At 38.2% G+C, this 27,530-nt stretch overlaps 4 protein-coding genes across 6 annotated transcripts; 2 read left to right on the top strand and 2 right to left on the bottom strand.

The window, feature by feature from the left end:
- LOC144660637 (uncharacterized) lies at positions 1 to 27,515 on the bottom strand. 2 transcript variants are annotated; one of them, XM_078521317.1, is made up of 9 exons: positions 27,279 to 27,515; positions 26,460 to 26,554; positions 25,518 to 25,598; positions 25,300 to 25,352; positions 22,962 to 23,136; positions 21,758 to 21,910; positions 20,347 to 20,395; positions 13,069 to 13,125; positions 1 to 1,514 (listed from the first exon to the last, which is right to left on the bottom strand). In XM_078521317.1, exons 1-8 carry the CDS (start codon positions 27,403 to 27,405, stop codon positions 13,082 to 13,084), a joined length of 777 nt encoding a protein of 258 aa, XP_078377443.1. In that variant the 5' UTR covers positions 27,406 to 27,515; the 3' UTR covers positions 1 to 1,514; positions 13,069 to 13,081. The 2 variants fall into 2 exon arrangements, with proteins under 2 accessions (XP_078377443.1, XP_078377442.1); XM_078521316.1 differs by lacking the exon at positions 1 to 1,514 and having other exon boundaries at positions 11,475 to 13,125; positions 27,279 to 27,514.
- On the bottom strand, positions 6,409 to 7,418 carry LOC144660636 (uncharacterized). The gene has a single exon (XM_078521315.1). The coding sequence runs from the start codon at positions 7,281 to 7,283 to the stop codon at positions 6,423 to 6,425; it is 861 nt and encodes a 286-aa protein (XP_078377441.1). The 5' UTR covers positions 7,284 to 7,418; the 3' UTR covers positions 6,409 to 6,422.
- On the top strand, positions 8,901 to 10,641 carry LOC144659340 (uncharacterized). The gene has a single exon (XM_078519754.1). The coding sequence runs from the start codon at positions 8,901 to 8,903 to the stop codon at positions 9,762 to 9,764; it is 864 nt and encodes a 287-aa protein (XP_078375880.1). The 3' UTR covers positions 9,765 to 10,641.
- On the top strand, positions 13,969 to 20,802 carry LOC144660620 (uncharacterized). Of its 2 annotated transcripts, none has more exons than XR_013572121.1 (2): positions 13,969 to 16,065; positions 18,348 to 18,485. XR_013572121.1 is itself a non-coding variant. In XM_078521294.1 (2 exons), exon 2 carries the CDS (start codon positions 18,485 to 18,487, stop codon positions 19,778 to 19,780), a length of 1,296 nt encoding a protein of 431 aa, XP_078377420.1. In that variant the 5' UTR covers positions 15,535 to 16,065; positions 18,348 to 18,484; the 3' UTR covers positions 19,781 to 20,802. The 2 variants fall into 2 exon arrangements, 1 of the variants encoding a protein (XP_078377420.1); XM_078521294.1 differs by having other exon boundaries at positions 15,535 to 16,065; positions 18,348 to 20,802.
- Positions 27,516 to 27,530: the final 15 nt, after the last annotated feature.

The raw sequence follows: 27,530 nt of genomic DNA on the forward strand, positions 1-27,530 counted from the left end.
TTCTGGCTGCTCTTGGGAGAACTTCGAACCCAGTCCCCGAGTAAAACAACGACCTCACAACAGTTCTTGTCAATAAATTTATTTTTTCTCGCAACTCAAATTTTATATTTACATCATATGTAGCACTTTTTCTTGAATTATTTACAACCAGCTGGGGTTTAAGACTATTCATGTGGCTAGCAACTAAAATTGTTGCCCTTATTTTTGCTCCATAGACAGATTCGTGAATCAGTTCCGGCGTCAACATCCAAATTATCCATATAAGTATACAAACGTCTTTTTTACAAAACATGAAGGGAGAATTTGATCTAAACAAGTTTTCTCAGCGATAACACGCGCAAACACGTAGGGGACAAATTTGGGTAATTTGCAGCCTAGTCCCTAGGCGTTCTACTCCTCTGCCCAGTGTCATACGGTGACGTCACGAAATTTCGCGCCAAATCGATAAGCGAGAAGGGAATGCCTGGGTACTAGGCTGGGTAATTTGCACACGTTAGAATTAAGTCCGCCTAAAGAGAACTGTGTCACGAATTTTAGCCAAATTGAAACATAGGAAATAGCCATCAAATTCGGTGAAACATAAAAATAACCGCTTGAAACAGTGAAGGAACATTTCAATTACACAGCAAATACAAAAGAAGGTACGGATGGCAAAAACTGAAGAAGATTAAAAGGGATTGCGATCAAAGTTAATCTCGTTTGCTGTATCTTCAAATTATAATGCTAGAGATCACATTTAGTTCTAACGAGATCCAATCTCGGCCACATTAAGCAAATCGCTTCAGCTTGTGCTACAAGGGCTAGCGGAGATGAATTTCTCAGAAAATGATCATGAGACACAGTGCATCTCCGTCGGTTATGTTTAGCCGTAGCGTAAAATTTGACGTGTGTCGGGAGGTTTTGCCGTAGTGGATGGCACGTCGAGCTTGGAGGAGCATTCTCGTCCCCATAGCCCTTTCGTTTCTCTTAGCCGGCTTGGCACGAATAAACGAAGGGCTCTGGTGACATAGGATTTTTGAATTAATTCGAATTTTTTGATTGGCTGTTTGGAATAAAGAATTCTTAAACGTAAGTCGAAAACGAAACAACTCTCTCATACATTCCTTTGAAACGTCATGACTGCATACATGAAGACCGGAAGTCCTAGAATCTAGGACTGGAAATCCTGTGTCTCCAGAGCCCTTCGTTTTCTCCTGCCAAGGCACAGCCGGCTAAGAGAAACGAAAGGGCTATGGGAACGAGAATGGGCGGACCACCATGATGCTCTCTCCCCAGACCTCTTCAGCCACCCTAGCCGTAGATGCGCCAAGCCGTGGCGATTTGCTTCTTCACACTTCAAAAGAACTTGTCATTAGGCAAGCGCTTCGTCAAGTTTCACAAGGAATTTTGGTCAGGATTATAGATTCTACGTACATATTAACTTAAATATGCTATAAATTAGATTAACTGATGGACACCTCGGGGTGGCTGTCAATCACTGTCACTCCCAGACTCGCTTAGCTGAAGGTCTTCACCTGTAGAACGTAAAACACAGTGATCAGGATTCATTTACTTCTTACAACAACGATACATAACCAAGCCACACGGGACATGAGAACCAAGAAGTTAATCAGAAAAATTGAGAAATGATCTTGATTTTTTCACAAATTCCCTTAACTAGAACTATAAAAGTAAATGTATTGATAAAAGAAAGGACAGTCACGTTAATTAAGTTTAGGAGAATTTAAAAGTTTATGTTAAGGGCAGTGTTCCCTTGAGTTTTGAGAGTAATTTTCATTTGTTTGGATTTTTTTTTTTTTATTGAAACAAAACAAACATCTACAATACTCACATTAACTACTTACTTACAACAGTTTGATTTTAATTACATAGTTACATTAATTGTTAATAAATATTATTGATACATAAATGTACAAAATTCAGAGACAGCTGAATTTGGGTTTTGCATTACTACGCTTAGCGATTGGCTCAAAAATCTCGCGCCACTTTCTCAACCAGTCAGCAGTAAAACCAAAACCAATCGTGATTCGCTCACGCACGTTTTCCCGCGCCTCGTGCTGGCAACATGTATTTGTTTTGTTTTACGCTTGATTGGATGAGAATGTGGCGCAAGTTTTTTCCGTTAATCACTAAGCCCAAAGCAAATACGAATTAGTTTCGATACTCAGTTGAAGACCGTTGAAGGAAAATGTAGTAGCTTTATTGCTTATTTTTTTTTTTTTTTTTTTTTTTATTTTTTTTTATTTTTTTTTTTTTTATTGCTATTATACACATAATACAATTACATTCAGTTGTTTTTACAGAACATTATACATTACAATTATCGGTATCACACTAGTTACACTAAATTACAATAAATCACAATTACAATAAATTAGATGCACTATTAAGTTTAGAAAAAAAAAAATGCGAAAAAACAAAATAAAAGGAGAAGAATCAGGAGAAGGAGCATCTTAAACAATTAGGTATTTAATAAATAAGGTATAATACTTTAATCTATCTTCTCTATTTTATACTTGTTGTGTAATTTATTAACACAATCGGAGAGAGTAATTGGTCTGTTATGCAGTTTGTTGGTATAAATGTAATAAGGCATATACAGCAAGGTATAATTAAGTTTTCTTATCAAAGTTTTGTTTTCAAGTGAAGAGGCGGGAGAAATACCGAATAACGTTTCTTTAACAGATGGATGGTGACTGGAGTTGTTCACGCTATTAAACCATTGAATAACTCTCCTTTGAAAAGCTTTTGAAAATTGGCAGTGAATGAACGTATGCTCAATAGAGTCTTCATTTCCACAATATAAACAATCCTCGTCATCTTTAATACCAAAACGGTGTAGCTCCTTCTTAGTGACTACAATTCTATGTAAGAACTTGTAGTGGAATTCTTTCAATTTATTTTCTTTACAAATTCGTTTTGTCAACTTAAAAAAGTGCCCCCAATCAGTGGAGTTTAAATTCAAGTTTTTGCTCCATTTCGTTGGGCCGGTAGGAAAAGAATGGTGTACCTTATTATTTAGTAGCCAGTAGAAATCTTTTGCCTTTGCTTTCTCTAAGTCAATTTCGATGTTTTCCTCTAGTTGGAACTTGGATTGATCTCCCAAATAACTTTCTTTTGGAAGTTTTCCAAAATTACGTGCCCTTGTTAGGAGCGTTTTTGGAATGGCATTTCTAACTTGATAAAATTTTAAAAAATTGGTTTTACAGTCATATTTCCTTTGGAACTGTTGAAAAGAAATTAGCTGTCCGTTTTCATTTAAAAGGTCCTGAATAGATATGATTCCTTTGGAAAACCATTCTTGAAGAAAGAATGGCTTTTCTCCTATAAGGATAGCTTTGTTGTTAAAAAGAATTGTTTCCTGTCCTTGTTGGTAGTTGTACTTAGACTTTAGTTCCGAAAAAAAAGATAAAATGTCTTTGTAAAAGATTGGCAACTTAGGATCAAAGTATTTTGCATCGTAATTACACCTAAGGAGGAAATTTAAACCTCCAAGCTTTGTAAAAAAATAATTTGGTACTGATTTCCAATTGCGTCTTTCAGGGTTAAGTAGTCTTGAGATCCAAGCTAGTCTTAACCCCTTTATCATAAGGTCAATATCCGTCATACGGATTCCACCTCGATCATAATCCTGATAAATGCTTTCTCTTTTAATTTTGTCCTTTTTTTGGTTTCATAAGAAACTGAAAAGCTTACTTTTGATGGTGGATTGGACTTCGGTTGGAGTGTTTAAATTGGAAGCTGCATAGACTATTTGGGATAGCCCAAGAGATTTAATAATCAAAGCCTTTCCAAATAAGGTCAAGTTTCTTGCTTTCCATAAATCCAGTTTTGTTTGTAGTTTTTTGACTTTTAAATCGAAATTAAAATGTTTGTTCTTATTATCCTCATATGAGAAATATAGCCCTAGAATTTTGACAGGTTTGTTTACCCACTGTAATTGTAACGGTGTAATTTTGTTCTTTGACCACTTTCCCAACCATATCGCCTTAGTCTTTTTTACATTTAATTTTAAGCCTGAAATGACTCCAAAGTTATTGACTATGTTAAGAGACTTTTCTACTGAAATAATATCTGCACAAAATAAGTTAGTATCATCTGCAAATTTACTAATTTTAACTTCATTTCCAAATAAATTAATCCCATTGATTTCCGTTGTCTGGCGAAGCTTGTTAGATAATATTTCTGCGCTCAATATGAAAAGATATGGGGAAAGCGGGCAGCCTTGCCTAACCCCTCTTGTTGGTTTAATCCAATTGGTGGTAAAGCCATTATTCAATACCGTACTTTCGATATTTGTATAAAAAATTCTAATCCATCTTTTGACATTATCGCCAAAGTTGAAGAGATCTAATACCTTCATTATGAATTGCCATTCCAAGGTGTCAAAGGCTTTCTTAAAGTCCAGTGATACCAGAATGCCCCCTTTCTTTTCCGACATGGTGTACTCCATTACATCATTTATCAGGCGTATATTTTCTCCAATATAACGACCTTTCATGAATCCGGTTTGATCGGAGTGAACTAATTTTGGAAGTATTGATTCTATTCTTTTGGCTAACGCTTTAGATGCAATCTTATAATCAATGTTGAGTAAGGTTATAGGTCTCCAATTCTGAATGTCTAGTAGGTCAGAGTCTTCTTTAGGTATCAAAGTAATTACACCTCTTCGCTGTGAAATGGAGAGTTCTCCATCTTCAAAGGCTTGATTAAGGCTTTGGATCAGATCAAGTCCTATTAAGTCAAAGAAATGTTTATAGAACTCAGCGGTGAATCCGTCTTCACCTGGAGATTTATTATCTTCAAAAGAATCTAGTATCCTTTTACACTCCTCCAAGGTAAAAATCCCTTCCATTTGTTCCTGTTCTTCGTTACTAAGTTCTGGGATTTCAATTCCCCGAATAAATTCATCAAAAGCTTCTTGGGTCACAGTTGTTTTAGAGCTGTAAAGGTCCTCATAGAATTTCTCTATTTGTTGTAAGATTTTAACCTCTTCTTTTATTGTTACGATATCGCTAGTTTGAAGTTCGGTTATTGTCTTCCTATTATAGTTTCGCTTTTCTAGATTAAAGAAATATTTAGTCGGCCGCTCTCCTTTCTCTACCCACCTGCATTTCGATCGGAAAATTGCAGCGCGCCCTTTTTCTTCGTATATTGATTGAAACTCTGTTTTAAGGTTGTCGTACTCATTTAGCGTATTCTCTATATCTGATAAATTATCGCTGTTACATATTTCATGGTCTAGCTCTTCCAGTCGCTTGGAGATTTGTACTTCCCGTTTTAAAGCAGCTCTCGCTTTTCTTTTAGCAAAAGAGATGGTGTTGTCACGAATTTCCATTTTAATTAATTCCCATACTAGTCTTTTGTCTTTCAAAGATGCATACTTCTCACGTAATCGAGGGATAAGATCGCGGATTTTAAATATATAACTGTCATCTTTCAGTAAGGTGTTATTGAACTTCCAGAATCCTGGTCCCCTTGGAGAATTGTTTGGTAATGAAAAACAAAGAAAAACTGTTTTATGATCTGGTGCTATTGAATTAGTAATTCCGATGCTTTTAACATGTTTTGTCAAGTTCTTTGCAATTAAAATAAAATCCAATCTAGATTTGACGTTTAATGCTTTGGATACATATGAATATATATTCAAATTGGGGTGATGAACTCTTTGTATATCTATTAGATCAAAAATTTCCATTGTCATAAGAAGAAGCTGACTGAAATGTGATGGTTTCCATGGTGTTCCGCCTTTTTTGTCTTTTTTTGATAGCGTGCAATTCCAGTCACCTCCAACAACAAGGTTTGTCAATTCCGATTTGTCGATAATACAATTATTAAGCTCTTGTATAAATTCTAGTTGTTCGGATGGATTATTTGGTGCGTAAATATTACAGAATGACATTTTTAAACCATTGATATTGACTGTAATGAGAGTAATTCTTCCTGTTTTGTCACTAAATGAGCAGTCTACCCTATAATTAGTCGATGGATCTATTAATATGCAAGTGCCTTTGCTATGTCGGGACCCATGGGAAAAATACATTTTGCCTCCCCATTCGTTTTGCCAAGTTGTTTCGTCATTTAGTTCAGAATACGTTTCTTGGAGAAAATAAATACTTGCTTTCTGATCTTTTAAATATGTAAAGATGCTCCTTCTTTTAGTTTGATCGCGTATTCCCCTTACGTTTAGTGAAATTACTTTACACCTTGAATTGTTTTGCATTTGAATGTAATTGTAGAAAAAGAAATCACGCAAAAATAAAACCAAAAACAAACACTTATGAATACAAAAAGTAAACTAACGAAAAAATAAACGGAGATAAAGCTTTCGCTTCGCCTTCTCAGTCCTCTTAGAGACTTCCCTCGTGTTTAGACTATGTATGTAATAAATGTAATTCAACCTGCCAGCAACGCTTATCTACTTAAAGTTCATCTAAATCATCTTCTGTATTAATTCGTAACGGCCTACCCTCAGGTGAAGTCTTGACAAAGATTTTCCCGTCTACAGTCCACACTCCTTTCAAAATTCCATCTTGCTTCATGTCGTTCGCCATTCGCACCAGGTTTCGGCGATGCGCCGTCAAATTTTCATTGATGAAGATTCGGTTCGAGGATGGTCTTGCCGTTGCCGGAGCACTTGGGAACAGCTGCGAACCGCTGATATTCTTTAGTTTAACTCGTTGCTTGTAGAGTGCCCTCTTCACCTTATGGCTTATAAATCTCACTATGATAGGATTCGACTTTTTCCGTTTAATCCTGTGACAGATGTCGATATCTTCTCGCTTCACGTCGACGTTCAAGACCTGTGCGACCTTCAAAACCGCTTCCTCGTCGTCACAAATATTTTCTGGAATACCTTCAATCTCTAGAGAGTTTTTCCTTGTGTACTGTTCTAACGCGTCCATATTTTCATAAAGATCGTCATTTTCGACTTCAAGTTCTTTGACTCGATTCTTAGTCGCTTGCAATTCGGTTTTGAGCTGTGCGTTGTACTTGAGTGCTGCGTTCAATGATTCCTTAGCAGTTTTTAGTTCCGATTCCTGTTGCTTGAAAGAGGTTTTTAATTCTGCAACTTCCCTAGAAAGGTTGTTCATTGACTTCTGGATATCTTTTAGTAATGCGTGGATGTCCGCTAGGTCTGGTTGGACGTCCTCGCGCTCCTCTGAGTCTTCAGGCTCGAAATCGGCGGACGCCATGTTAACTCGTTTTGGTTCTGCAGTTTCGTCGTCCGTGGATCCTCTTTCACCACGTTTGTTCTTACGGCCTGACTTTACAGGAGGCATATTTTTTGAACAATTTTCATGCTGTAGATAGGTTTTTTCGTCTGAAATTGAGTAATTCGAGGGAAGAGGTCTCCCTTCACAGAAAAACGTGGCCGTCTTCGGCCAGTCCGCGCATGCTCTCTCTATTGCTTATGTCATTACAGTATCCGCTCTATCAAGCTCCATGCAAAAGAACCGTACAAAACACGATACCAATCTAAGGTAAAGCGATCTTGTTTTAAGAATCTGATCGGTTTTTGGTGAAATTATAAACTGGCGCAACGCAAATAGTCTGTTAACACTGAGAGTAAAACATTAAATGTAGTTATTGCGAATGTTAAAGATGAATTACAGTCCGTACTGCGCAATCTCGGCTGCAATGTTTATGTGAGCCTCACAAACAAAACAAAACTAAAAATTACGTGACAAACTTACCTGTTTCTTCATTATTAACGCCAGATATCCTTGCAGAACAAATAATAACAAGTAGAAGAACCTTGACGCTATTTCAAACTGACGTTTCAGCTCATCGGAAATTCTTGAACGATGCGAACTGTAATGGCGGACTAAAAAACTTCATGTATGCTGTCAACGAAGTGTAACGTTTCAACGAATTCAAAACAAAAACGAAAACAAACCCCGAGTCTGCGCAATACGGACTGGAAATCAGCTTTAAGACAGAATCTGATCAACACCCTTGTAACTCTACAAAAAAAGTGGAATACTTTGTGTACGTTGTCAACCGCAATCGAAAAAACCAGAAATGCGAAAAAGATTAAACTATATGTATTAACAATGGATTAAGAATGACTTGTTTTTCAAATGTAAACACCACGTCACAATTTTGACTAACACGATTTCTTTAAATGACAAAAGCCAATTGAAATAGAAGTTTTGAAGTCAATGGCAGGTTGTACGACAGGCGGTCAAACAAGTGTAGAAAACTTGAATTATAAAATTAAACATTTTCTCAGTCAGAGACAGTGACGAATGACAACTGAACAAACACTGAGCTTTTTACAAACAAAACTGAATCAAAGACCCGATAATAAATTCAGATCTCTCTTCGGATGCGGGTTAAATGACCGCATTTCTTTCGGTTAGAGGTTAGTGATTCCTTGTAGCGTATTGTTTGGTTTTATGAACTGGTACAAGAGAAAACAGCCATTGGATTTCTGCTGTGTTTCCCAGAAAAACAAACCATGCATGCACACAAGCAATAACTGTAGCTTTCGGGAAACATAATGAAGATGTATTCATCTGCTTAGTAGCCTGCGTGGCAGGCGTAAAAATTTTCTCTCTTCCCAACTCCCCCACCCTCCCCTTTCGACGCCTGCTACGCAGGCTATCTGCTTAGCCAAGAAATGTAAAGAAGATTTGTCAACTCGACGCGTAGCAGAAAATTTAAGGCAATCGATTGTTTGATATATCTGGCCGAATAGTCGAGGCAGACAAGAAGAAAGCCTTCGATGGGTCTTTCAAAGGTCCAACGTTGCTAACATAAACACAACCACAGGACGTTTTTTTTTACATAAGAAGCCAAGCACCTTCGCAACCGTCTCTTCTCCAAGAGACTGCTGCAAAATATCCATGATGCAATCCACGCGAAGGGCACGTTTCAGATAAACACCCCGTCAAATGGCAGCAAAAACAATCAAGCATGAACTAACGTCTCCGGTAGAAGCCGCAGGTGTTGAAGTTGTTTACACCAACGATGTCTTTGAGGCGGAAAGCTGGCTAAGGGCTCACATCGTAGAACGTTCAGCTAGGGTTGTTGGCTTCGATATCGAGTGGAAACCACAGTTTGTCAGCAAGAAAAAAGGCGGTACCGAAAATGAGACTGCCGTTCTTCAGTTAGGAGTTGAAACATCTTGCTTAGTTTTACATATTTATCACATGAGTGAGTTGCCAAAGTCGCTCATTTCAATTCTAGGAGATGGAAATATCTTGAAAGTTGGAGTTGAAATTAAGGAAGACGCATCAAAACTTAAAAGGCATAGAGGTTTGGTCTGCGAAGGAATGGTTGACATCCGAGTCATGGCGATGAAGTCCCTCGGTATTCCAGCAAAAGCGCCAAAAATGCCAAAATTAGGACTGAAAGCACTGACGAAACGCTTTCTTGATATCGAGCTCGAAAAAACAAAGAAAGTAGCGACAAGCAACTGGGAAAACTTTCCTCTACAGTTAAGGCAGATTGAATACGCTGCTCTGGATGCTTGGGTCGGAGTGAATATTTACCAAGCAATTAAACGTCAAGAGACCGAGAGAACATTTTCTGACGGTCACTGCGCTGCTCTCGATGCTTCTACCGGAGCGAATATTAACCAAGGAATTAAACGCCAAGAGATCCAGAGACCGTTCTATCAAGATCATAGTCTACGTAGCCGGCGGGACTCGCCGGATGCTTGGCCCGGAGCGAATATTAACCAAGGAATTAAACGCCAAGAGATCAAGAGACCGTTCTATCAAGATCATAGTCTACGTAGCCGGCGGGATTCGTGACGGAGTGGTGCTCCGGATGCTTGGGTCGGAGTGAATATTAACCAAGGAATTAAACGCCAAGAGATCCAGAGACCGTTTTATCAAGATAACCACGCTGCTCTTGATGCTTCTGCTGGAGCGAATTTTCAACAAGCCCAAGAGATCCAGAGACCATTTTATCGAGATCAAGAGGCCGTGCCATCACAGTCTCAGCAGTCTCCTGTATTATTATTATTATATATTTGGTTTATACTTATCATTTGTTTTTTTGCGTTCAGCCTCAAATTATTTCTTTTTTGTTGTTGTTTTATGTGGTTGCTGTTGTTTACGGTGGATAGGCGAAATGACTTGACCACACGCCGCACTTAGACAAGCGACTATCATTTCAGTATATTGAACATGTTGATACTCTTGTTTCTAATCTTATGGGCAAGCTATGCATGATCAGTAGAGTGAGACATCCCTCTTAGTTATTTTAAACATGGTACCCAGTACTTTCGTGGATGTAAACGCGCGTTGCGTGGATGTTCTCGTGCGTTTTACTGGAGAATGCAATGACTAAAACATAGCGGGCGGCGGAGTTGTAAAGTGACGATATCTAGATTTCCACATGGACCATGCGATGTCCAAAAAATGGAAGATTGATTGTTTGAAGAAAACGTGGAAATACTGGGTACCATGTCTAAAAACAACTTGAGAGGGGTTACCTTTGGAATAAGGTCTAGATAATGAGGGGCTAACGGTTTAACCGTTAGCTTTTTTTACGGCTAACGGTTAATTTATTTCCATTACGATAAACAAAAGTTAAATATTAATTTACATTGTTTTTAAAAGTTAAAAATTAATTCCCATTAATAAAGAACATATTTTAGGTCTTAGGTCATTCTGGGACGATGAAGTGATCAATTCTGTTTTATTTATAATTGTAAAATTAATTAATAATTCACGAGGGTGCAAACCAATCCCAGCACAGTATTCAGATCACATGTACACAGCTGTAAACCCCCATACAAATCAATCAATAGAATTAACTTTTGATACAAACTCCTGCTCAGCTAATTAGTATTCATAAACTTTTGATACAGATCTCTACTGATTCGCATAACAATACTTTGCATTCAATTTATTGTTTTCATTTCACAAGTACAATAAAATATTCGCGTCCGATCTGTATGGGCGTTTAAAATGGCTCGCCTATCGGCTCGCCATTGTAACTGCCCATACAGATCTCCCGCTCATATTTTATTTACTACTTACTGATCGACTTTTTACGGTTAACATAATAGGCCTTATGCATGATAACGTCATAAGCTCAAAATTCACCACCAAGCCTCGTTTACGCAAATTATTCTCAACCTTTCTCCACCTTCATGTAGTTTTCACGTGGGTATTCTTTTCATCCTTGCTGCTTTGGAAATTCGTTCACGATAAGATTTACAAGTTAACACTTCGAAAGCGAGGCTTGGTAGTGAAACTAGCCAGTCTGACGTAAACCTGCATAAGGGCTATTTACGGCTAACGGTTAAACTTTTCAGTCCAATTTTAACGCCTAACGGTTAAATTTTTGGCCGTTATACGGCTTACGGTTAACCCCACAGAGACCCTCCAATATGGGGGATTCACTCTCTTACCCTTATTCTCTCTTGATTGTAATGAGAGGTTGGAAACCAAAAGCTGCCCTTGGGAGACCTTCGAACCCAGTCCCTGAGTGAAACAATGACCTCACAACAGTTTTCGTCAATAAATTTATTCTTCTCGCGACTCGAATTTTATATTTACATGATATTTAGCACTTTTTCTTGAAATATTTACAACCAGCTGGGTTTTAAGACTATTTATACAGCTGGCAACAAAAATTATTGCCCTTATTTTTGCTCCATAGACAGATTCGTGTATCACTTCCGACGTCAACATAAAAAATTCATCACAACATGTTTTCTAAGCAACAACACGCGCAAAAAATTAGGGGACAAATTTGGGTAATTTGCACACGTAAGAATTAAATCCGTCTTAAGAGAACTGTGTCACGAATTTTAGCCAAATTAAAACATAGGAAATAGCCATCAAATTCGGTGAACATAAAAATAACCGCTTGAAACAGTGAAGGAACATTTCAATTACACAGTAAATACAAAAGAAGGTACGGATGACAAAAAGTGAAGAAGATTGAAACGGATTGCGATATTGAAATACTGTTGGGCTGAATAGTAGTCGCATTGGGTTGTAACGAAGCTATTTTTTGACATTTAGACCAATAGAAGTAATTTCTTTGCAAACATTACGTTTCATAGCGAGTATTTGGCAAAACGTAATAAAATAAACTCAGCTCAGCCGTGACACAGTCCCTTTAATCTTCCTCTGTCATAACCAGTCCTGGTTTATTTTCGGGTTACTGTGGTGTTTTCTACCTGAGAAAACTATTATTAACTCAAGACATGCAACAAGAAATGAACTGAGGACAGTAAAGAAAATTTGTATGTTGACAGCAGGGTCTAAACGGTTAACCAATAAGAAAACATTCACGTAAAAAGAAAGGAAATAAATATATGAGCAACTTTACAAAGACACGATGAACAAAATCGAGATTCACTTCCAGTTAACCGAATCAGAGTTTTTCTTATGCCAATCTGTAATCCTGGTCAAACGTCTTGGAATACTTCGCCTTTTTGCCAACAAATGGTCAATGTGTTCATCACCCCCACTGTCCTCCCCCCTCCTACCCCCACTATCCGCAACACAATATTAGCTAGACCGATCAAATCTAGACCCAGCATTAGTGTGTTTGGACAGGGGAGAGGTCGGAACATTGAATAATAGGGAGTTAAAGCAAATCGATACAGCTGGCTCTTCAAGGGCTAGTGGAGGTGAATTTCTCAGAATATGAGACACTTTGCATCTCAGTGGGTTATGTTTAGCCGTAGCGTAAAAATTTGACACCATGAGTCGGGAGGTTTTGCTGCAGTGGATGGCACGTCGGGCTTGGCGGACCACCATGACGCTCTCTCCCCAAACCTCTTCAGCCACTGTAGCCGTAGATACGCCAAGCCGTGGCGATTTGCTTCTTCCCACATCAAAACAACAGCAACGAACAACGGCGAGAGAACTGGACGCCAGCGCAAAACAGAAGAAGCAAGAGGATAGGGGGGGGGGGGGGATTTTTTTCGCTCGCTTTGCTCGCTTCCCGGCCCCCCTCCCCGAGCGCTCACTTCGTTTGCTTTTTCCTTGAAACATCGAGAGGCTGTGGACAGTCTATTTTGGTCAGGATTATAGATTCTTTGTACATATTAACTTAAATATGCTATAAATTAGATTAACTGATGGACACCTCTGCTTGGCTGTCAATCACTGTCACTCCCAGATTCGCTTAGCTGAAGGTCTTCACCTGTAGACAAGAAAACACAGTGATTAGGATTCACTTTCTCCTTACAACATCGATACATAACCAAGCCTGTGGAGAATGAGAATTCGAAAGATAATCACCTGAAAGGGAAATTACCTTATAATGATATAGGAAAATCTCATTTGCATTTACTTTCAACACACTTAATTAATATCCGCGACCACAAAAACTAGTTTCGTCAGAAGACCTCGTTATACTTTCTTGGTTTCGGCGAACAGAATTTCACAAAAGGGAAATTACCTTGATCGCTTTAAAAATTCTCATAACTAGAACTATAACAGTGTATTCACACAACAAAAAACAGTCGTGAGGAAAGTTTAGGAGAATTCGAAGGTTACCGTTTAGAGAAGTTGTCACTTGAGTGTCGAAAGTAATTTGCAGTTGCTTCAGTTTTGCATTACTACGCTTAGTAATTGGTTTAAAAATTTCGCGCTTTGTGTACACTGTCTTTTTTTAAACAACCACAATCAAAGAAAGTAGAAATGCCAAAAAAATTGTGTGTGCTAACGATGGATTAAGAATAACTTGTTTTTTTTTGTGTGTGTGTGTGTGTGTGTGTGTGCGTGTGTGAACACCACATCACAATTCTGACTAACACGATTCCTTTAAAGGACAATAGCCAGTTGAAATGGAAGTTCTAAAGTCAATAGCACATTGTACGACAGGCCGTCAAACAAGTGTTAGAAAACTCGAATTGTTAAATCCAACATTTACTTAGTCTGAGACAATGACAAATAACAACTGACCAAACACTAAGCTCTGTACAAGCAAAACTGAAACAATGACCCGATAATACATTCAGATCTCTCTCCGGATGCGGGTTAAATGACCGCCTTTTTTTGGTTAGAGATTAGTGATTCCTTGTAGCGTATTGTTTGGTCTTGTGAACTGGTACACGAGAAAACAACCATAGGTCTTCTGTAAATTATTAACTGTGCACGGAATCAGATGAAGATTCAAGACAAAGGTGCTACTTCAGTTGTCTGGCTAAACACCGCTCGGTAAAATAATTAACGAGCGTTCCACTACAGTAAATTGCTTGTTTATAGCGATGTCTGATACCCAAGCAAGGCGACGAAGCCAAACCGCAGTAGACGCCTCGGATAATGAACACTACAGAGGAGAAAATACCTCATCGCCGGGTTGGACAACCTCCTATGAGTACAGTGAAGACTCTAGTCGCAAAACACGGCTATTATCAACCGTTCCATTGTCACGCCGGAACGAAGATCACTGCAACTCTAGATCGTGTGGCTATGTTAAAAATGGTTCTTATCCTAAGACTCGAGTTCCCTTCTCACTTTGGGAAGAAGACTGTCGTACGGGCCTTCCATTATGGGTTAGAGAAAAACCTTTTGGCTCATCCTATGTGAATCAAGCGCCCCTTCGTGAGAGACAAAGCGAAAGCCGTCGAACATGCTTCGAGAGCTCTAACGAAAACACTTCACCGAGACGTGTACATGATGGACCAAGGCAAGCGCGTTCGCAGCTCCTTTTTCAAGACGTAAGGGCCAAAACTACCAACGACCGGATGGAAAACAAAAATCAACGATCTGATGTACCCGAAGAACGCCAGCTTTTGAGAAAAACACCCCGTTGTGTCAGGAGAACAGCAACGATGAGACATGAACTAGCAGATCCACCCGAAGCTATAGGTGTCAAGGTCCTTTACACCAACGATTTACGTGAAGGAGAAAGGTGGCTGAGGAAACACATCGTGGAACGTTCAGCAAGGGCTGTTGGCTTTGACATGGAGTGGAAACCACAGTTCGACAGCAAGAAAAATGGCGGTAGCGAAAATGAAACTGCCGTTCTTCAGTTAGGAGTTGAAACATCTTGCTTGGTGTTGCATGTTTATCACATGGGCGAGCTTCCTAAGTCGCTTTCGTCAATTCTAATAGACGAAAATATCTTGAAAGTTGGAAGCGACATTCAGCGAGACGCCTTAAAGATCGAACGCGATCGAGATTTGGTCTGCAAAGGATTGGTCGACACCCAAGAGATGGCAAAGTCTTTCGGTCTACAGAAAGTAGGACTGAAAGCTCTAGCGAAACACTTTCTTGGTGTGGAGCTCGAGGACATGTGGTTTACCGACTGGGAGCACTTTCCTCTAGAGCTAAACGAGGTTGAATACGCTGCTCTTGATGCATGGGTTGGATTGAAAGTTTTCCAAGAAATGAAACGGCAACTCAGTTGTATGCAAGAACGAGATACGACAGCAGAAGCTCTTGATCAAGATCATTACATAGAATCTTTAAATGCATACAATCAAGAGATAGAAACAGAAACTTCTTTTGTCTATCATGTAGGGTTCATTTTTATTATTGTCTGTTTTTTGTTCCTTGCTTGTCGCTGCTTTGCTTTCCATTGACACTCCTACTTAAAAATCATTCCCGGAATTGTTGACGGAAATACCCGCCAGGCCTGTAAGTCATTAAAAAAACAAGGAAATTTTTCCCTCTCTTTCTCAACATAGTTAGACGCGTGCGATAACTGGAAAAGAAATTAGAGAACACCTCTGGCATCAAGATATTTACCCCGTCTAAGCTTGCGACAACCAACCTAATTCGTTCAGTAATAGGAAATTCTATTGATACAATTGTTGTGGTTTGAATTTGTTTATAGTTTGAATTTTGTAAACCAGTTATCACTTATACATAATTCCTTCCTCTCAAACAAAGTGAAAGAAAATCAAACCAGATGAAATTGATTTCCAAAATCCAAAGCTAATTAAAATCCCATTCAAATGACATATTTATATGACATATACACTTGAATTTAACAAAGTATTTTAACTAATTCTTCTTGTGAACTGTCTGTGGGTGAAAGGTCATGAAAGATTTTGTTTCGTTGTTCACGTGATCAAACGAGTAAAACAGGTTCTGATTAGTTTCCGGGAAAAAAGAATGTTATTTTTGTTTCGTTTCCTCAGAAACGATACGGTATTATTTTGGCTTCGATGTGAACTATTTACACAGTGGGGGCTACTATCCAATCAGAAGAACGGTCGTAACCACAAAGTAAATACGTTTGACCGATGGCAATTAATTTCGTAAAAACATGTTCTTCAAATATCGGAAAGATATTCCTCAGCATGATAAAAAAATATTGAGATTCGTTGCAAACAGAAATATCTGGCGACTGCAATGGTTTTAAGTTTGATAAAAGCGATGTATTGTAAGAAAACTAGAGAAAGCTCTCGTAGCGTTTAATTGTTAAGTAAACATTCTAGCGATTTTCTGAAACGGAAGTAAATTTCCACCAATCAGTGTTTGAAAGCGCAAACAAAAACGGGATGACTTGTCGTGTTTGCTCGCACGGGTGGCTGCTATCCAATCACAAGAACGGTCGTAACCACAAAGTAAATACGTATGACCGATGGCAATTAATTTCGTAAAAACATGTTCTTTAAATATCGGAAATATAATATTATTCCTCAGCATGACCAAAAATATTGAGATTCGTTGCAAACAGAAACATCTAACGACTGAAATTGTTTTAAGTTTGATTAAAGCGATGTATTGTAAGAAAACTAGAGAAAGCTGTCGTAGCGTTTAATATTATTCTGAAACGGAAGTAAATTTCCACCAACCAGTGTTTGCAAGCGCAAAGAAAAACGGGATGACTCGTGTTTGCTCGCACGGTAGAGCTTAAGTGCACTACAAAGAGAAGTGCATATTTACAGGCGAGTTACAAAGTTAATTTCACTTCATGTAACAGAGGAATGTATAAATGTGGGAAATTGCCCTATTCTATTTGTACAAGAAAATTCACGGCATCGTCGACGTCACAAACAGCGCGAATACACGCAAAATTGCGTGGGTTCTCGCGTGGATGTACCCGGAATTGCGTGATCAGTGTCACGTGCGTCGCAAAAACATTCGAGTCTGCACGGAAAGTTGAGAACAAAAAAGAAGACAGTCAAGTTCTGTTCAAAGTTTAAATTTTGTATGGACAGTATCGTATAGCAAGGTGTGCAACTGCCGTGTCGAACTAAATTCGTCTCCTTAGTTGATGTAACGCTCAACATTAATTACCGTTGCAACTGCTGGAGCAGATTTCTGAGATTAAATTATTGATATAAACATTATTTGGATTATTCAAAGCCATCGCGGTCTGATCGAAACTCCACAGTATCGCCAAAAATGCAAATCGTTATTATCAGTGTTACACTGACAACAGAAGCAACTTGGCTGTGTCTTATTAGCTCTTATTCTGTGGAGATAATTTTATATTTGCCGGGAGAGCGTGCAGCGCGGCCGGATCGACCAAAATACAATCCTGGTATGACTACATATAACATATAACATAAAACTTTCTTTAAACTTGAATTTTGCTTAATTAAAAATCCCGGTTAAAAATCTGTGTATGGTAGCTTTTTTACATTAATTTGCCCTGGTTGTTTACGTGTCTTTGTAAAGTGACAACAGGCATTTGATTTTGAAGAAATGGCTTCGAAACAGTGTGCTTATCTCTGTTCTTGTCGACCGGGGTTATGGTTTGTCTTGAATTTGGCATTTATTTGATTTGAACATGTGATCAGCTCAGAGAAGTATATACCTCAAGCTTTTTGTCAAAAGGTAATAATTTAATCTACGATTAAAGTGTTGTTTTGCATTTTATCAGAGATCAGTAGTCACAAAACACTTTATTTATGGGACTGATTTGTTTTAGGATTGTTTGTTTTAAAAAATAAACCATTCCCCACATTGATAGGAATATATTTAAATATTTTCTGTAAGTTATTTTTCCATTCATGTAACATTCAAAGTTATGCTATCAGGTGCCATTTTTAAGCAAAAAGTGTTCTGCAGAAATAAAAACAATCATTTTAATTTTCACTGGATGAGTAAAAACGATAAAGACAAGCTTCTTTCACTTAACTTAATTTGGAGAGAAAGACACATGCTATTTCTATAAAGAGAAATATTTGTGTGTTACTTGAACTCTTGAAAGCCAAACTGCATCAGGACGTAGTTTATGTCTCCTTTACATAAAATGGACAGTAGGTGTTAAACTGAATATGAAGTTCTTCTTTTCATTCTTCACTCGTGCATAAATTCGGCAAATTCAACATACACTAGGACCTTCTCCAAATTAAAGTAAACCACAAACCCATCTCTCCTTAGTGTTACACTATTCTCACCCTTCCGCAATCTGGAAACGAAACACTATTTCTTTTTGAAATAGCTGCTTGTTGACAGTGTGTTATAAATACTGAATACACCACAATAAAAACAACATTCCAAAGAGCTTCTCCGTCGGGTCTTAACAACAACTAGGTTTGTCAACTCAAATCGTAGCAGTTTAATCACGGCTTCATTACGACAATTAGTTCACGATGTTTCAACCAGATTTCGAAAAACGTGAAGAGAATCGACGAAAGCGACCTGCATCTGACTCGTTGGAACATCAATACAAGCGAGCTAAATATCCCTCATCGACAGGTTGGACAAAACACCTTCATTACTCGAGAAGCCTCGACAGACACGACCATGGTCACCAAGGCTCCAGTCGAAAAACTCGGGAATCGCCTGCTTTATCAACATCATGGGGTTGGGCTGAAGATCGTCATTCTCGCGGCTCGCAAAGAGATAAAAGCGTCTTGAATTTTCAGCCGTGGAGGTCAACATACAGACAAGATGGAAGCCAACGGGCCAGGTGTGAGAGATATGCTGTTAGCAGCACTGGAAACAGCACATTTACCAGTGGTGGCTACGACATAAAGCGAAGGCGTTCTCAACTGCCTGATCACCTTTTCCAAGACGCGACGGAGAAAACTACCGTTTACAGGGAGCCTGCAGCGAGGTATCAACGATTTGACCCACGCTCAAAACACCTTCTGGGAGAGACATCTCGCTCTGGTACAACAGAAGAAACGATCAGACACGAACCAACGCATCCCGCGGCAGAGAAAACTACCGTTTACAGAGGGCCTGCAGCGAGGTATCAACGGTCTCACCCACCCTCACATATACTCTCAAAACCCCATCTGGGAGAAACATCTCGCTCTGGTGCGAAAGCAGAAACAATTAGACACGAACTAACGGAGCCCGCCGCCGCTGCAGGAGTCAAAATTGTTTACACTAAAGATGCACTTGAAGCAGAAAGGTGGCTAAGGAAACATATCGTGGATTGTTCAGCCAGGGCTGTCGGTTTTGATATCGAATGGAAACCACAGTTTGTCAGCAAGAAAAAAGGAGGCACCGAAAGTAAAACAGCCGTTCTTCAGTTAGGAGTTGAAGCTTCTTGCTTAGTTCTACACATCTATCACATGAGTGAGCTGCCAAGGTCGCTCGTTGCCATTCTGACAGATGAAAAAGTGTTGAAAATTGGAAGCGGCATTAAGCAAGATGCCTCAAAGCTCACAAGAGATAGAGGTGTGGTCTGCACAGGATTTATAGACACGCAGGAAATGGCGAAGTCTCTCCCCCTTTCAGCGACGGGAAAAATCGGACTGAAAGCACTAGCAGAACGCTTTCTTGGTATCGAACTCAGAAAGCCCAAGAGAATAGCGATGAGCAACTGGGAAAACTTTCCTCTAAAGTTAAGGCAGATTGAATACGCTGCTCTGGATGCTTGGATTGGATTGAAAATTTACCAAGAAATGGAAGTCCAAAAAAGAGGTCGAAAGTAAGCCAACGGTGAAAAACAAACTGTAGAACGAAAGAAACTATGCTGTATATACATTAAAAACGCTTTTAATTATAGTTTGCTAGAGAGTAAGATCTGCCTCGAGCCAGTGTCCCATTTTGCCAGAGCTTATCCCAGTTTCCGTAGCACGAAGCGACTAGGAGCATTTCTACTCGGCTTTGAATGGCAGGGGTGGGAGGGGGTGGGCGCAAGTCAATCGCAGGGGTACCCGCCAGCAAAGTTGGAGAAAAGTTACAATTATGAATGTGGGCATGCAGAGAGAGGCACTGTGAGAGTATAGTTTCTTGCCCAAGAATACAATGCAATGACCTGGCCAGTACAGGTACTATGCTTTTTAAATCAAAGCATTTAAAAATGCTTTGATTGGTCATCTTGTCGTTTTGAATAAGGCTACATGTACAGTAACAGAAAATGCCCACTGTCTGATTCAACTAGTCAAGAGAGTTTGGGAGAATTTACAAGTAATTTGTAGACCCTCACCAATGGGACAAGTGAGTTCTCCCAAACACCATTATATTTCGTTTCCTTCATGGAATTAAATTTACTTACAGAGTGTGTTGAAACCTTCTTTCTTGGTTAAAATATCTTTTTCATCCATCTAAAAAAATGAATATATATTAAAATAAAATACTAGTTTGTTAATGAGGTTTCCACAAAGAAGCCGTTTGCCTGTTACAACCAAAACAACAAAATGTTACACGTAAGAAATAAAAAGGTAACAAGCACAGCTTAAAAGCATATACACTGTACATGTACATATTCTACAATTTAAAGTTAATTATAAGTGAACTACCTTGTATCTGAGCAAAAAGTACTTCATTATAGTCAGGAAAAAAAAAAAGAAAAAGAAATGGGTGCGTAGTTTAATTTGCACTGATAAAGGTTTAGATGGTTTCTGTGTGAACATGCACAAAGGTATTAGCTGTAGTCCAAACAACTGTGCTCTCAAAAACGTGTGTACTAACTAGTTAAACGTTCAGTCTTAATAAATGTTTTGCAGCAAAACCTATGTAGATGTAAAATGCCACAATCAAAAAATTCATCCCAGGCAACACTGATAAAATCCTAGCAACTTCCCTTAAATAATGGCAATGCCTTCATGAAGCCAAAGTGTCCCATACTGCCAGAGCTTATCCTGGTTTTCACAGCATGAAGCAACTAGAAGTATTTACATTGTATACTCTGCCCTTCTGGGTGGGATGCTATATTCAGTCTACAGCAGAGGTAATCTCCCCCCCCCCCCCCCCCCACCCCCTCCACCAAGCATTTTATCTGTCAGTACCCATTTCAGTGTAAAAATAAACCTCAGTGGAGAGAGGCACTGAGAGAGTAAAATGTCTTGTTCAGTGACCCCAGCTCAGGCTTAAACCAGGACCACTCAATCCAGAGTCCAAGGGACTAACCATAAGGACACTGTGCTTCCCACAATTAACTTTTCTTTGCTGTTTTATATCAAATTTTAAGGGGAAGTATCACAGGAATTTTGATTTAATGTCAAAACTGTGCTGTAATACCTCTACTTCACTGTTAAGAGAATAATCCTAGAACACCATGAGAAAGATATCAACCAAATTCTTGGAAAAAGAACCCTTGATCGTTTTTAGTGTATTTTGGAAACAAAAATGAGAGAACAAAAGTCATGGCAAGGACTTAATATGTAATTCATTTCGACCCTTTCCATCTTTGGCCAGAGACACTCGTCGACAGTTTTAGTACACTAGATGGGAATTTCTAAGGACCATGATTTAAAGGTTTCCATTAACACTGAAATGCTTCTTAGTTTTCCAAATTACACATTCAAGATCTGCCAGAGTTCTCCTGAACTCAAAGTGAACACACCATTCATCTCAGAACAAAATCACAAAAAAAACTTAATTCTCTCAAAGGTATTATCACAAGATTATAATGAGACTATTCCTGTTCCTGATTTTGACATTTTCAAATAGTTTAAAATACTTACACTTGTAATTAGGCTGTTGAGCTTTTCCCCATCGTTGTCATCAAACTCATCATCATTTTCATCTTTTTCCGAGTCTGAACTATCGCTGGAAGAGGACGAGCCAGAATCTGATTCAGCAGGGATGGGTGTGTCTTCAGGCTTGGAGCTGATCTCCTACCACATATTGAAAGCACAGAAGTGAAAAACCTATCAATATGTGGCCACTAACAAAAACTACATCTTACTTTGCTTCTTTCAGTATATTTGCAGATATAGCTACAACTGGATTACAAGTACATGGACATTGTGCCCCATACCGCCACATACTAGGCAATAGTGGCCCATAATCTCCAGTTTCAATTGCATGAAGCAACTACATGTAGAAGTATAAATTTCTCCTTCCCCCTGGATGTGGGAGAGAAGTGCCATAAGAGCTAAGTGCATGTCCAAGATCACAACAAAATGACGCTTCCTATGGTTGGAAACCTGGACAGTCTACTCAACATGGCCCCAGTTGTTCAAAAAATGGATACCACTATCCAGTGGATAAACCACTATCCGGTGGATAGCGCAGTATGTTTTGTTAACACTTATCCACTGGATAGCGATTTTTATCCGGTGGATAGCGCTATCCACCCTTTGAACAACTTAGGGCCCTGATATGTTTGTACCACTGCATAATTTGAAAAAAATATATAACATTGTAACCACTTTTTACAATTATGTACAAAATACAAATGAAATGGTTTACTTAATAACTATGGATTCCGAAGAAAAACACCAGTTGAAAGCTCTAGGTTATAATAATAATAATAATAATAATGATAATGCATTTATATAGCGCATTTTCCATACGTTCAAATGCGCTTTACACACCAGACCACAACACCGGGAGCTTCGTGCCTTACTCTTTGCGAGTAGTGTGTGGGTTCTTTAACGTCCCCTGTTACAAGACTGAAGATACAGGAGACGGGACCTACGGTTTATCGTCCTTTTCCGAGAAGACTAGAATGTCTAACCATTTGCAGATGTAATTACAAAGGCAGCACATTCTCCTCAGTTATTTTAAGACCCTGAGTGTTGGTCCGGTCTGGGGTTTGAACCCATGACCTCCCGCACAGCAGTCCGGCGCTCTACCAATTGAGCTAACCAGGCGGCGGGTCGGAGGTTATGCATAGCGGAATAAACAGTTCTTCACAGATCAACACATCTCACAGTGTCATACCTGAGAGCTTGACACAGTGGGTGGACTTGCATTCTTGACAGGGGATGTCTGTTTTGCCGCCTTGCTTTCTACTGGTTTCTTCTTGCTTTTGGTTTTGTTTTTGTGGGATTTTGTGAGTGTTGCAGTTGAAGGAGTCACAGGTAGCTTTACTGGTTTGGAGGACTGATTGGACGATCTAACAAGAAAACAAGAATGTGTACAGAAGTTCCATAAAATATCTATACCTCCCCCACAAAAGAGATTTTTTAAAAGAACCCCCCCCCCATCCCTCTGAAAATTCCAGTTAAATTTCATAATTATATTTCTTTAAAATTTTTGGTCTTGGATAGTTTCTGGACACAAGGTGGTTCACTCAGCATTAGGTACCTGTACAATTACCTTTTTTTACAGGGACTATGTCATGGAGATTTTGCAGATTTTTGGTCTAAACTGTTCTGAAATTAGTAGAGGGCAACTACCGTAAACCCATAAAAACAATATCTTTAAACATCTAAAGGAAAATATAATCTTAATTTGCAAATAGAAATCAAGCTAAGGTTACAAATATCGATTTTTTGAAGACACGCGGAAACAATTTGCAATCCGTTTCCATCTGCGCCATCTGCAGCCAATAATGCTAGTTAACAGTTTCAGTGCTCTAATATAGCAATTTTTAATCAAATGGCCTTTTATTTCTAAGTTTCATGCGACACAAATATAAATTTTGGCGTTTCAAAATCTAGTAAAATCCGTGACATAGTCCCTTTAACCAGGGTATCTAGTCACTTCAAATACTTAAAAAATTAATTATTGGACAAAGTTGAGTACAATGTTGTCAGTGGCAAGACGATCAGCAATGGAATCATCTAATGAGGCCCTGCCAGGGGGGTTCCCGTGTCGCTTGTCTAAATTTAAAAATGTGCCGTGTCGCTGTTTTATCGCTCTTTATGTCGCTGTCAGTAATTAAATTGAAGGTTAATTGTTTGTCCTTGTCGGAATTTAAGTTTTTCCAAAAGGGTTGTCGTTTGTCGTGATTTTATTAGTATGCTGTCACTACTTTTTGGGCCATGTCGCTTGTCAGAATTTACCCTGGCAGGGCCTCTCTAATGTCTCCCCAAAATCATTTGGTGGGGTTTTTATTTTTTTACAATGTAAAAATTATGACATAAAGTATATGAAATAAATCAATTATGATTTATACAATGTTCATTTGAGAACAAAATACAGTTTAATATAATTGTGGATCAGATGATTCCATGGCACAGTACAGTACTTTAAGGGCCCACTGACGTATATGTTGTGGTTTAATTTTTTCCTTGGTTTAATTTTTTTCAAACCAGTTTGATTTTTACTTCCCTTTGTTTTAGATTATGTTAATGAGTATGAGACAATGAAAAATAAAAATCAAACTGGTTTGACAAATTTTAAACCAGAGATAAATTTAAACCACAACATATATATTTGGACCCGTTGCTAGGGACATTCACGGTTATATAGTTTTAGCAATTTTTCTTGTTTAGTTATGGTTGAATCTTTTACTCAGTCCATAACGTAAATATGACGTCATCGGGCCACGCCCATGATCACGTGACCAATAAAGAAAAAGTCTAAACTTTTTGATGCTTTGCATGTTATCAGAAAATCATTCATGGTGTCATGATCTTTATTTGTTTTTGTATCTTGGTAAGTATATGGGTTTCAATTCATTATGGAAAATAATTTTTTTAGAGAGATTTAAAATATTGATTTGTCCATAAAATTTTTATTAAAAATGATTTAAGCAAATGAATACTTAGTTATGTTCCCGACCCAGGTCGGAAAAATATAACGTCGAAAAAAAGTTAATCAAATTAAAGACCGCCAAGTATTTAGATTTTTTCTGCAAACCGAAAATCATTTTGTTAACGCATGCGTAATTCATCTGACAAGAGAGCAGTGCGCGCGCTAGTTGTACGCGTACGCTTTTGAGATTATTTGCATGTGTAAAAAAACTGCTATTCCTGGTTCAATTTAATCTGACTGATTCTCAGATGCGAAGTCAACTATTAGTCAGGAAGTTTTTCGGTAGTTCTAATTGTTTCATCTTATTTGGCGAGTTTGAAGAAGTGCTCGAAAGGAAATTTTTTTGCACATCTGGCGCGTACAGATAGCATGAGTAACCCGTACACGCAATACAGCGGCCCTCTTTTAGCACCTTAGCAACGTGCAAGAAATCCGTCAGTGGGCCCTTAACAGTGTACACATTATAAATTTTATAAACAGTACTTAACAGCAAAACCATGCAAATTTAAAACCAATGTCAACTTTATACCAAATGAATATACATGTATGTTTGATACTGTATAGCATATACATGTACCTAACTTTCTTGAGTTGTGGAACAGTTGATTCAATTCTTTCCAATGTAAATGTCTGAAGAAAATTAAAACTTAAATGAATTAATTAGCCTTGACAATAAGACTGCAGCAAATTAAATAGCCAACAGGATAGAATCACAATCACTATGTTTATACACAGTTTACTGTACACTTGTTAATTTATAATACCGTAAATGTCTCCTTCTTATGTTTCATGTACCTTTTTATCTTTGTCTACTACCAGAATAAATTCCTTTGTACAGCTCCTTTTTGAGCCACGATAAACAGTGTTGCCAGAATCCTGAAAACATAAAAACATGTTCATGTGCACTAAGTAAATAATAAAATTGATACAGTATGAAACTTAGCCTCAATTTTGGAGTTGAGAGAAAGGAAACAATAATGCTACTGATGATGATGATCACGATGACGACAATGATAATGATGATGATGATGATGATGATGATGACGATGATGATATTGACTGATAATATGGATGTAAACTACAGACTGTACAATCCTGTACAGCATAGTTGCTTATAACCAATAAAGTTTCAGTTTGTGGGCCTCTCATGCTGTAGACTAAACTATATCTATGACAGAAAGACAACCTCCTCTCAATCACCCTTTATATGGGACCCCTGACCCTCCCCCCACCCCACCACCACCAACACAACCATCTCTTAACAGAATGCTACATGTGCATGTACAATCCGACTAGACTCCTTTATCCTTGAATAATGACAGATCCAAAGCAACAGGTTTGCATTTCCCCGCAAAGACAATAAAACAATGACTGTGAGTTTTACAGTCAAAATACTCATGATCAGCGCATGCCGCCTAGAACTCCAGAATAGTTTTGATTAACAGCGAACAGATTACATTATTCATTTCAATATTCAAATTTAATTTGAATGTTGTAGATCATCCAACAGTGAATGCATAAGCACATGAACATGTAAAAAATAAACCAATTTGATTGGTTAATTTTTGACAGGTTCACATGTTCATGTGTTCACAGTTGGATGATCTACAGTATTCAAATTAAATTTGAATGTTTGAAATGAATAATGAAATCTGTTCGCTGTTAAACAAAACTATTCCGAAATTCCAGGCGGCATGCGCTGAGTATTTTGACTGTAATTACATGTTAGTGCAGTACCTGTACATGAGGAACTGTGACAGTGATCTCATTTGTATCACCCACAACAAGTTCAGCAGGTCTTGTGGTATCTACTGATGCTGGCTTGAAATCATCTGTTGAGCATAGAAAAGAGGAATGAAGTCCATGTTCCGCGTAATAAGCAACATGGTCATAAGTATACTCAGAAAGGACCCACTGTACCACAAAAAAGTATATATAGAGAGAAAGACCGACAGTGGAACTTGTACTGGAATCACGCTAAATCACTCCATAGAGCTTGGGGTACCTGTGTTTTCACATAGGATATACACAGATTGGACCAAGGCTACCAGAAGGAATAAACTTGTGCTTTATAGAATAGTGCACGGATACTTTGAAGTACATACATTCAGTGTATAAAAATTATTTATTTTTTTATGTTGGTTTAAGTTGTTCATTTGTGAAAAATATAGCAGATTGCGAGAAGATGAGCTCTAATTTCACTTGAATGTGTGGACATTTTTTTATAATTTTTACTTGACCAAATAGAAAAGGTTATTACTTTTATCTATAAAAGAATTTTTTTTTTTATCATAATTTTAGGACACCTTATCAAGCAGATTTAGACAACAAGCTACAGACTACAGTGTAAAATAACATAAGCTTACATGTATTATCAAAATAATAACAAAATATTCCCTGAACATTTAAACGAAATTTAAGCATAAAGCTAACACTATAGCTGTACACTCACTACCAGTATAAATAAAAGATTATTTACAGCTGCTGGGTCAACGAATGAAAACAGTACATAAAGTTTCATCGTAAAACATTACATAGCAAGAAAATCAAGCTTACATCGCATGGTATGAAAGGCTGTCTTTGGTCCTCCTTTTGAATGAAAACTACTTCCGAGTTTCAGTTCGAATTCGCGATTGTTATTGAATGGAAATTCCAATTCATTCTCACTTGGTTGGGCCGCCATGTTGAATTAAAATAACATGAGCCTGCAGTGTACTTTACAGCATATGCATGCAGAAAGCATGCGCATTATTTATTCATAAAATTTCAAAATGGCCGCGGAAGTGAGACTTTGGAAAGTTGACGCAA

The sequence above is a fragment of the Oculina patagonica genome, chromosome 7 (genome assembly GCF_052425735.1).
Source record: "Oculina patagonica isolate OP01 chromosome 7, crgOcupat, whole genome shotgun sequence".
NCBI lineage: Eukaryota > Metazoa > Cnidaria > Anthozoa > Scleractinia > Oculinidae > Oculina > Oculina patagonica.

Bases quoted from the DNA above. Each gene is read 5' to 3' on its own strand.
- LOC144659340 (XM_078519754.1), top strand. From the start codon at position 8,901: ATGGCAGCAAAAACAATCAAGCATGAACTAACGTCTCCGGTAGAAGCC.
- LOC144660636 (XM_078521315.1), bottom strand. From the start codon at position 7,283: ATGCCTCCTGTAAAGTCAGGCCGTAAGAACAAACGTGGTGAAAGAGGA.
- LOC144660620 (XM_078521294.1), top strand. From the start codon at position 18,485: ATGTTTCAACCAGATTTCGAAAAACGTGAAGAGAATCGACGAAAGCGA.
- LOC144660637 (XM_078521317.1), bottom strand. From the start codon at position 27,405: ATGGCGGCCCAACCAAGTGAGAATGAATTGGAATTTCCATTCAATAAC. The intron at 25,599-26,459 runs GTACTGCACTAA...TTATGTTTTCAG, and splicing joins TCACAGTTCCTCATGTACAG to GATTCTGGCAACACTGTTTA. The intron at 25,353-25,517 runs GTACATGAAACA...AATTTTCTTCAG, and splicing joins TAGTAGACAAAGATAAAAAG to ACATTTACATTGGAAAGAAT.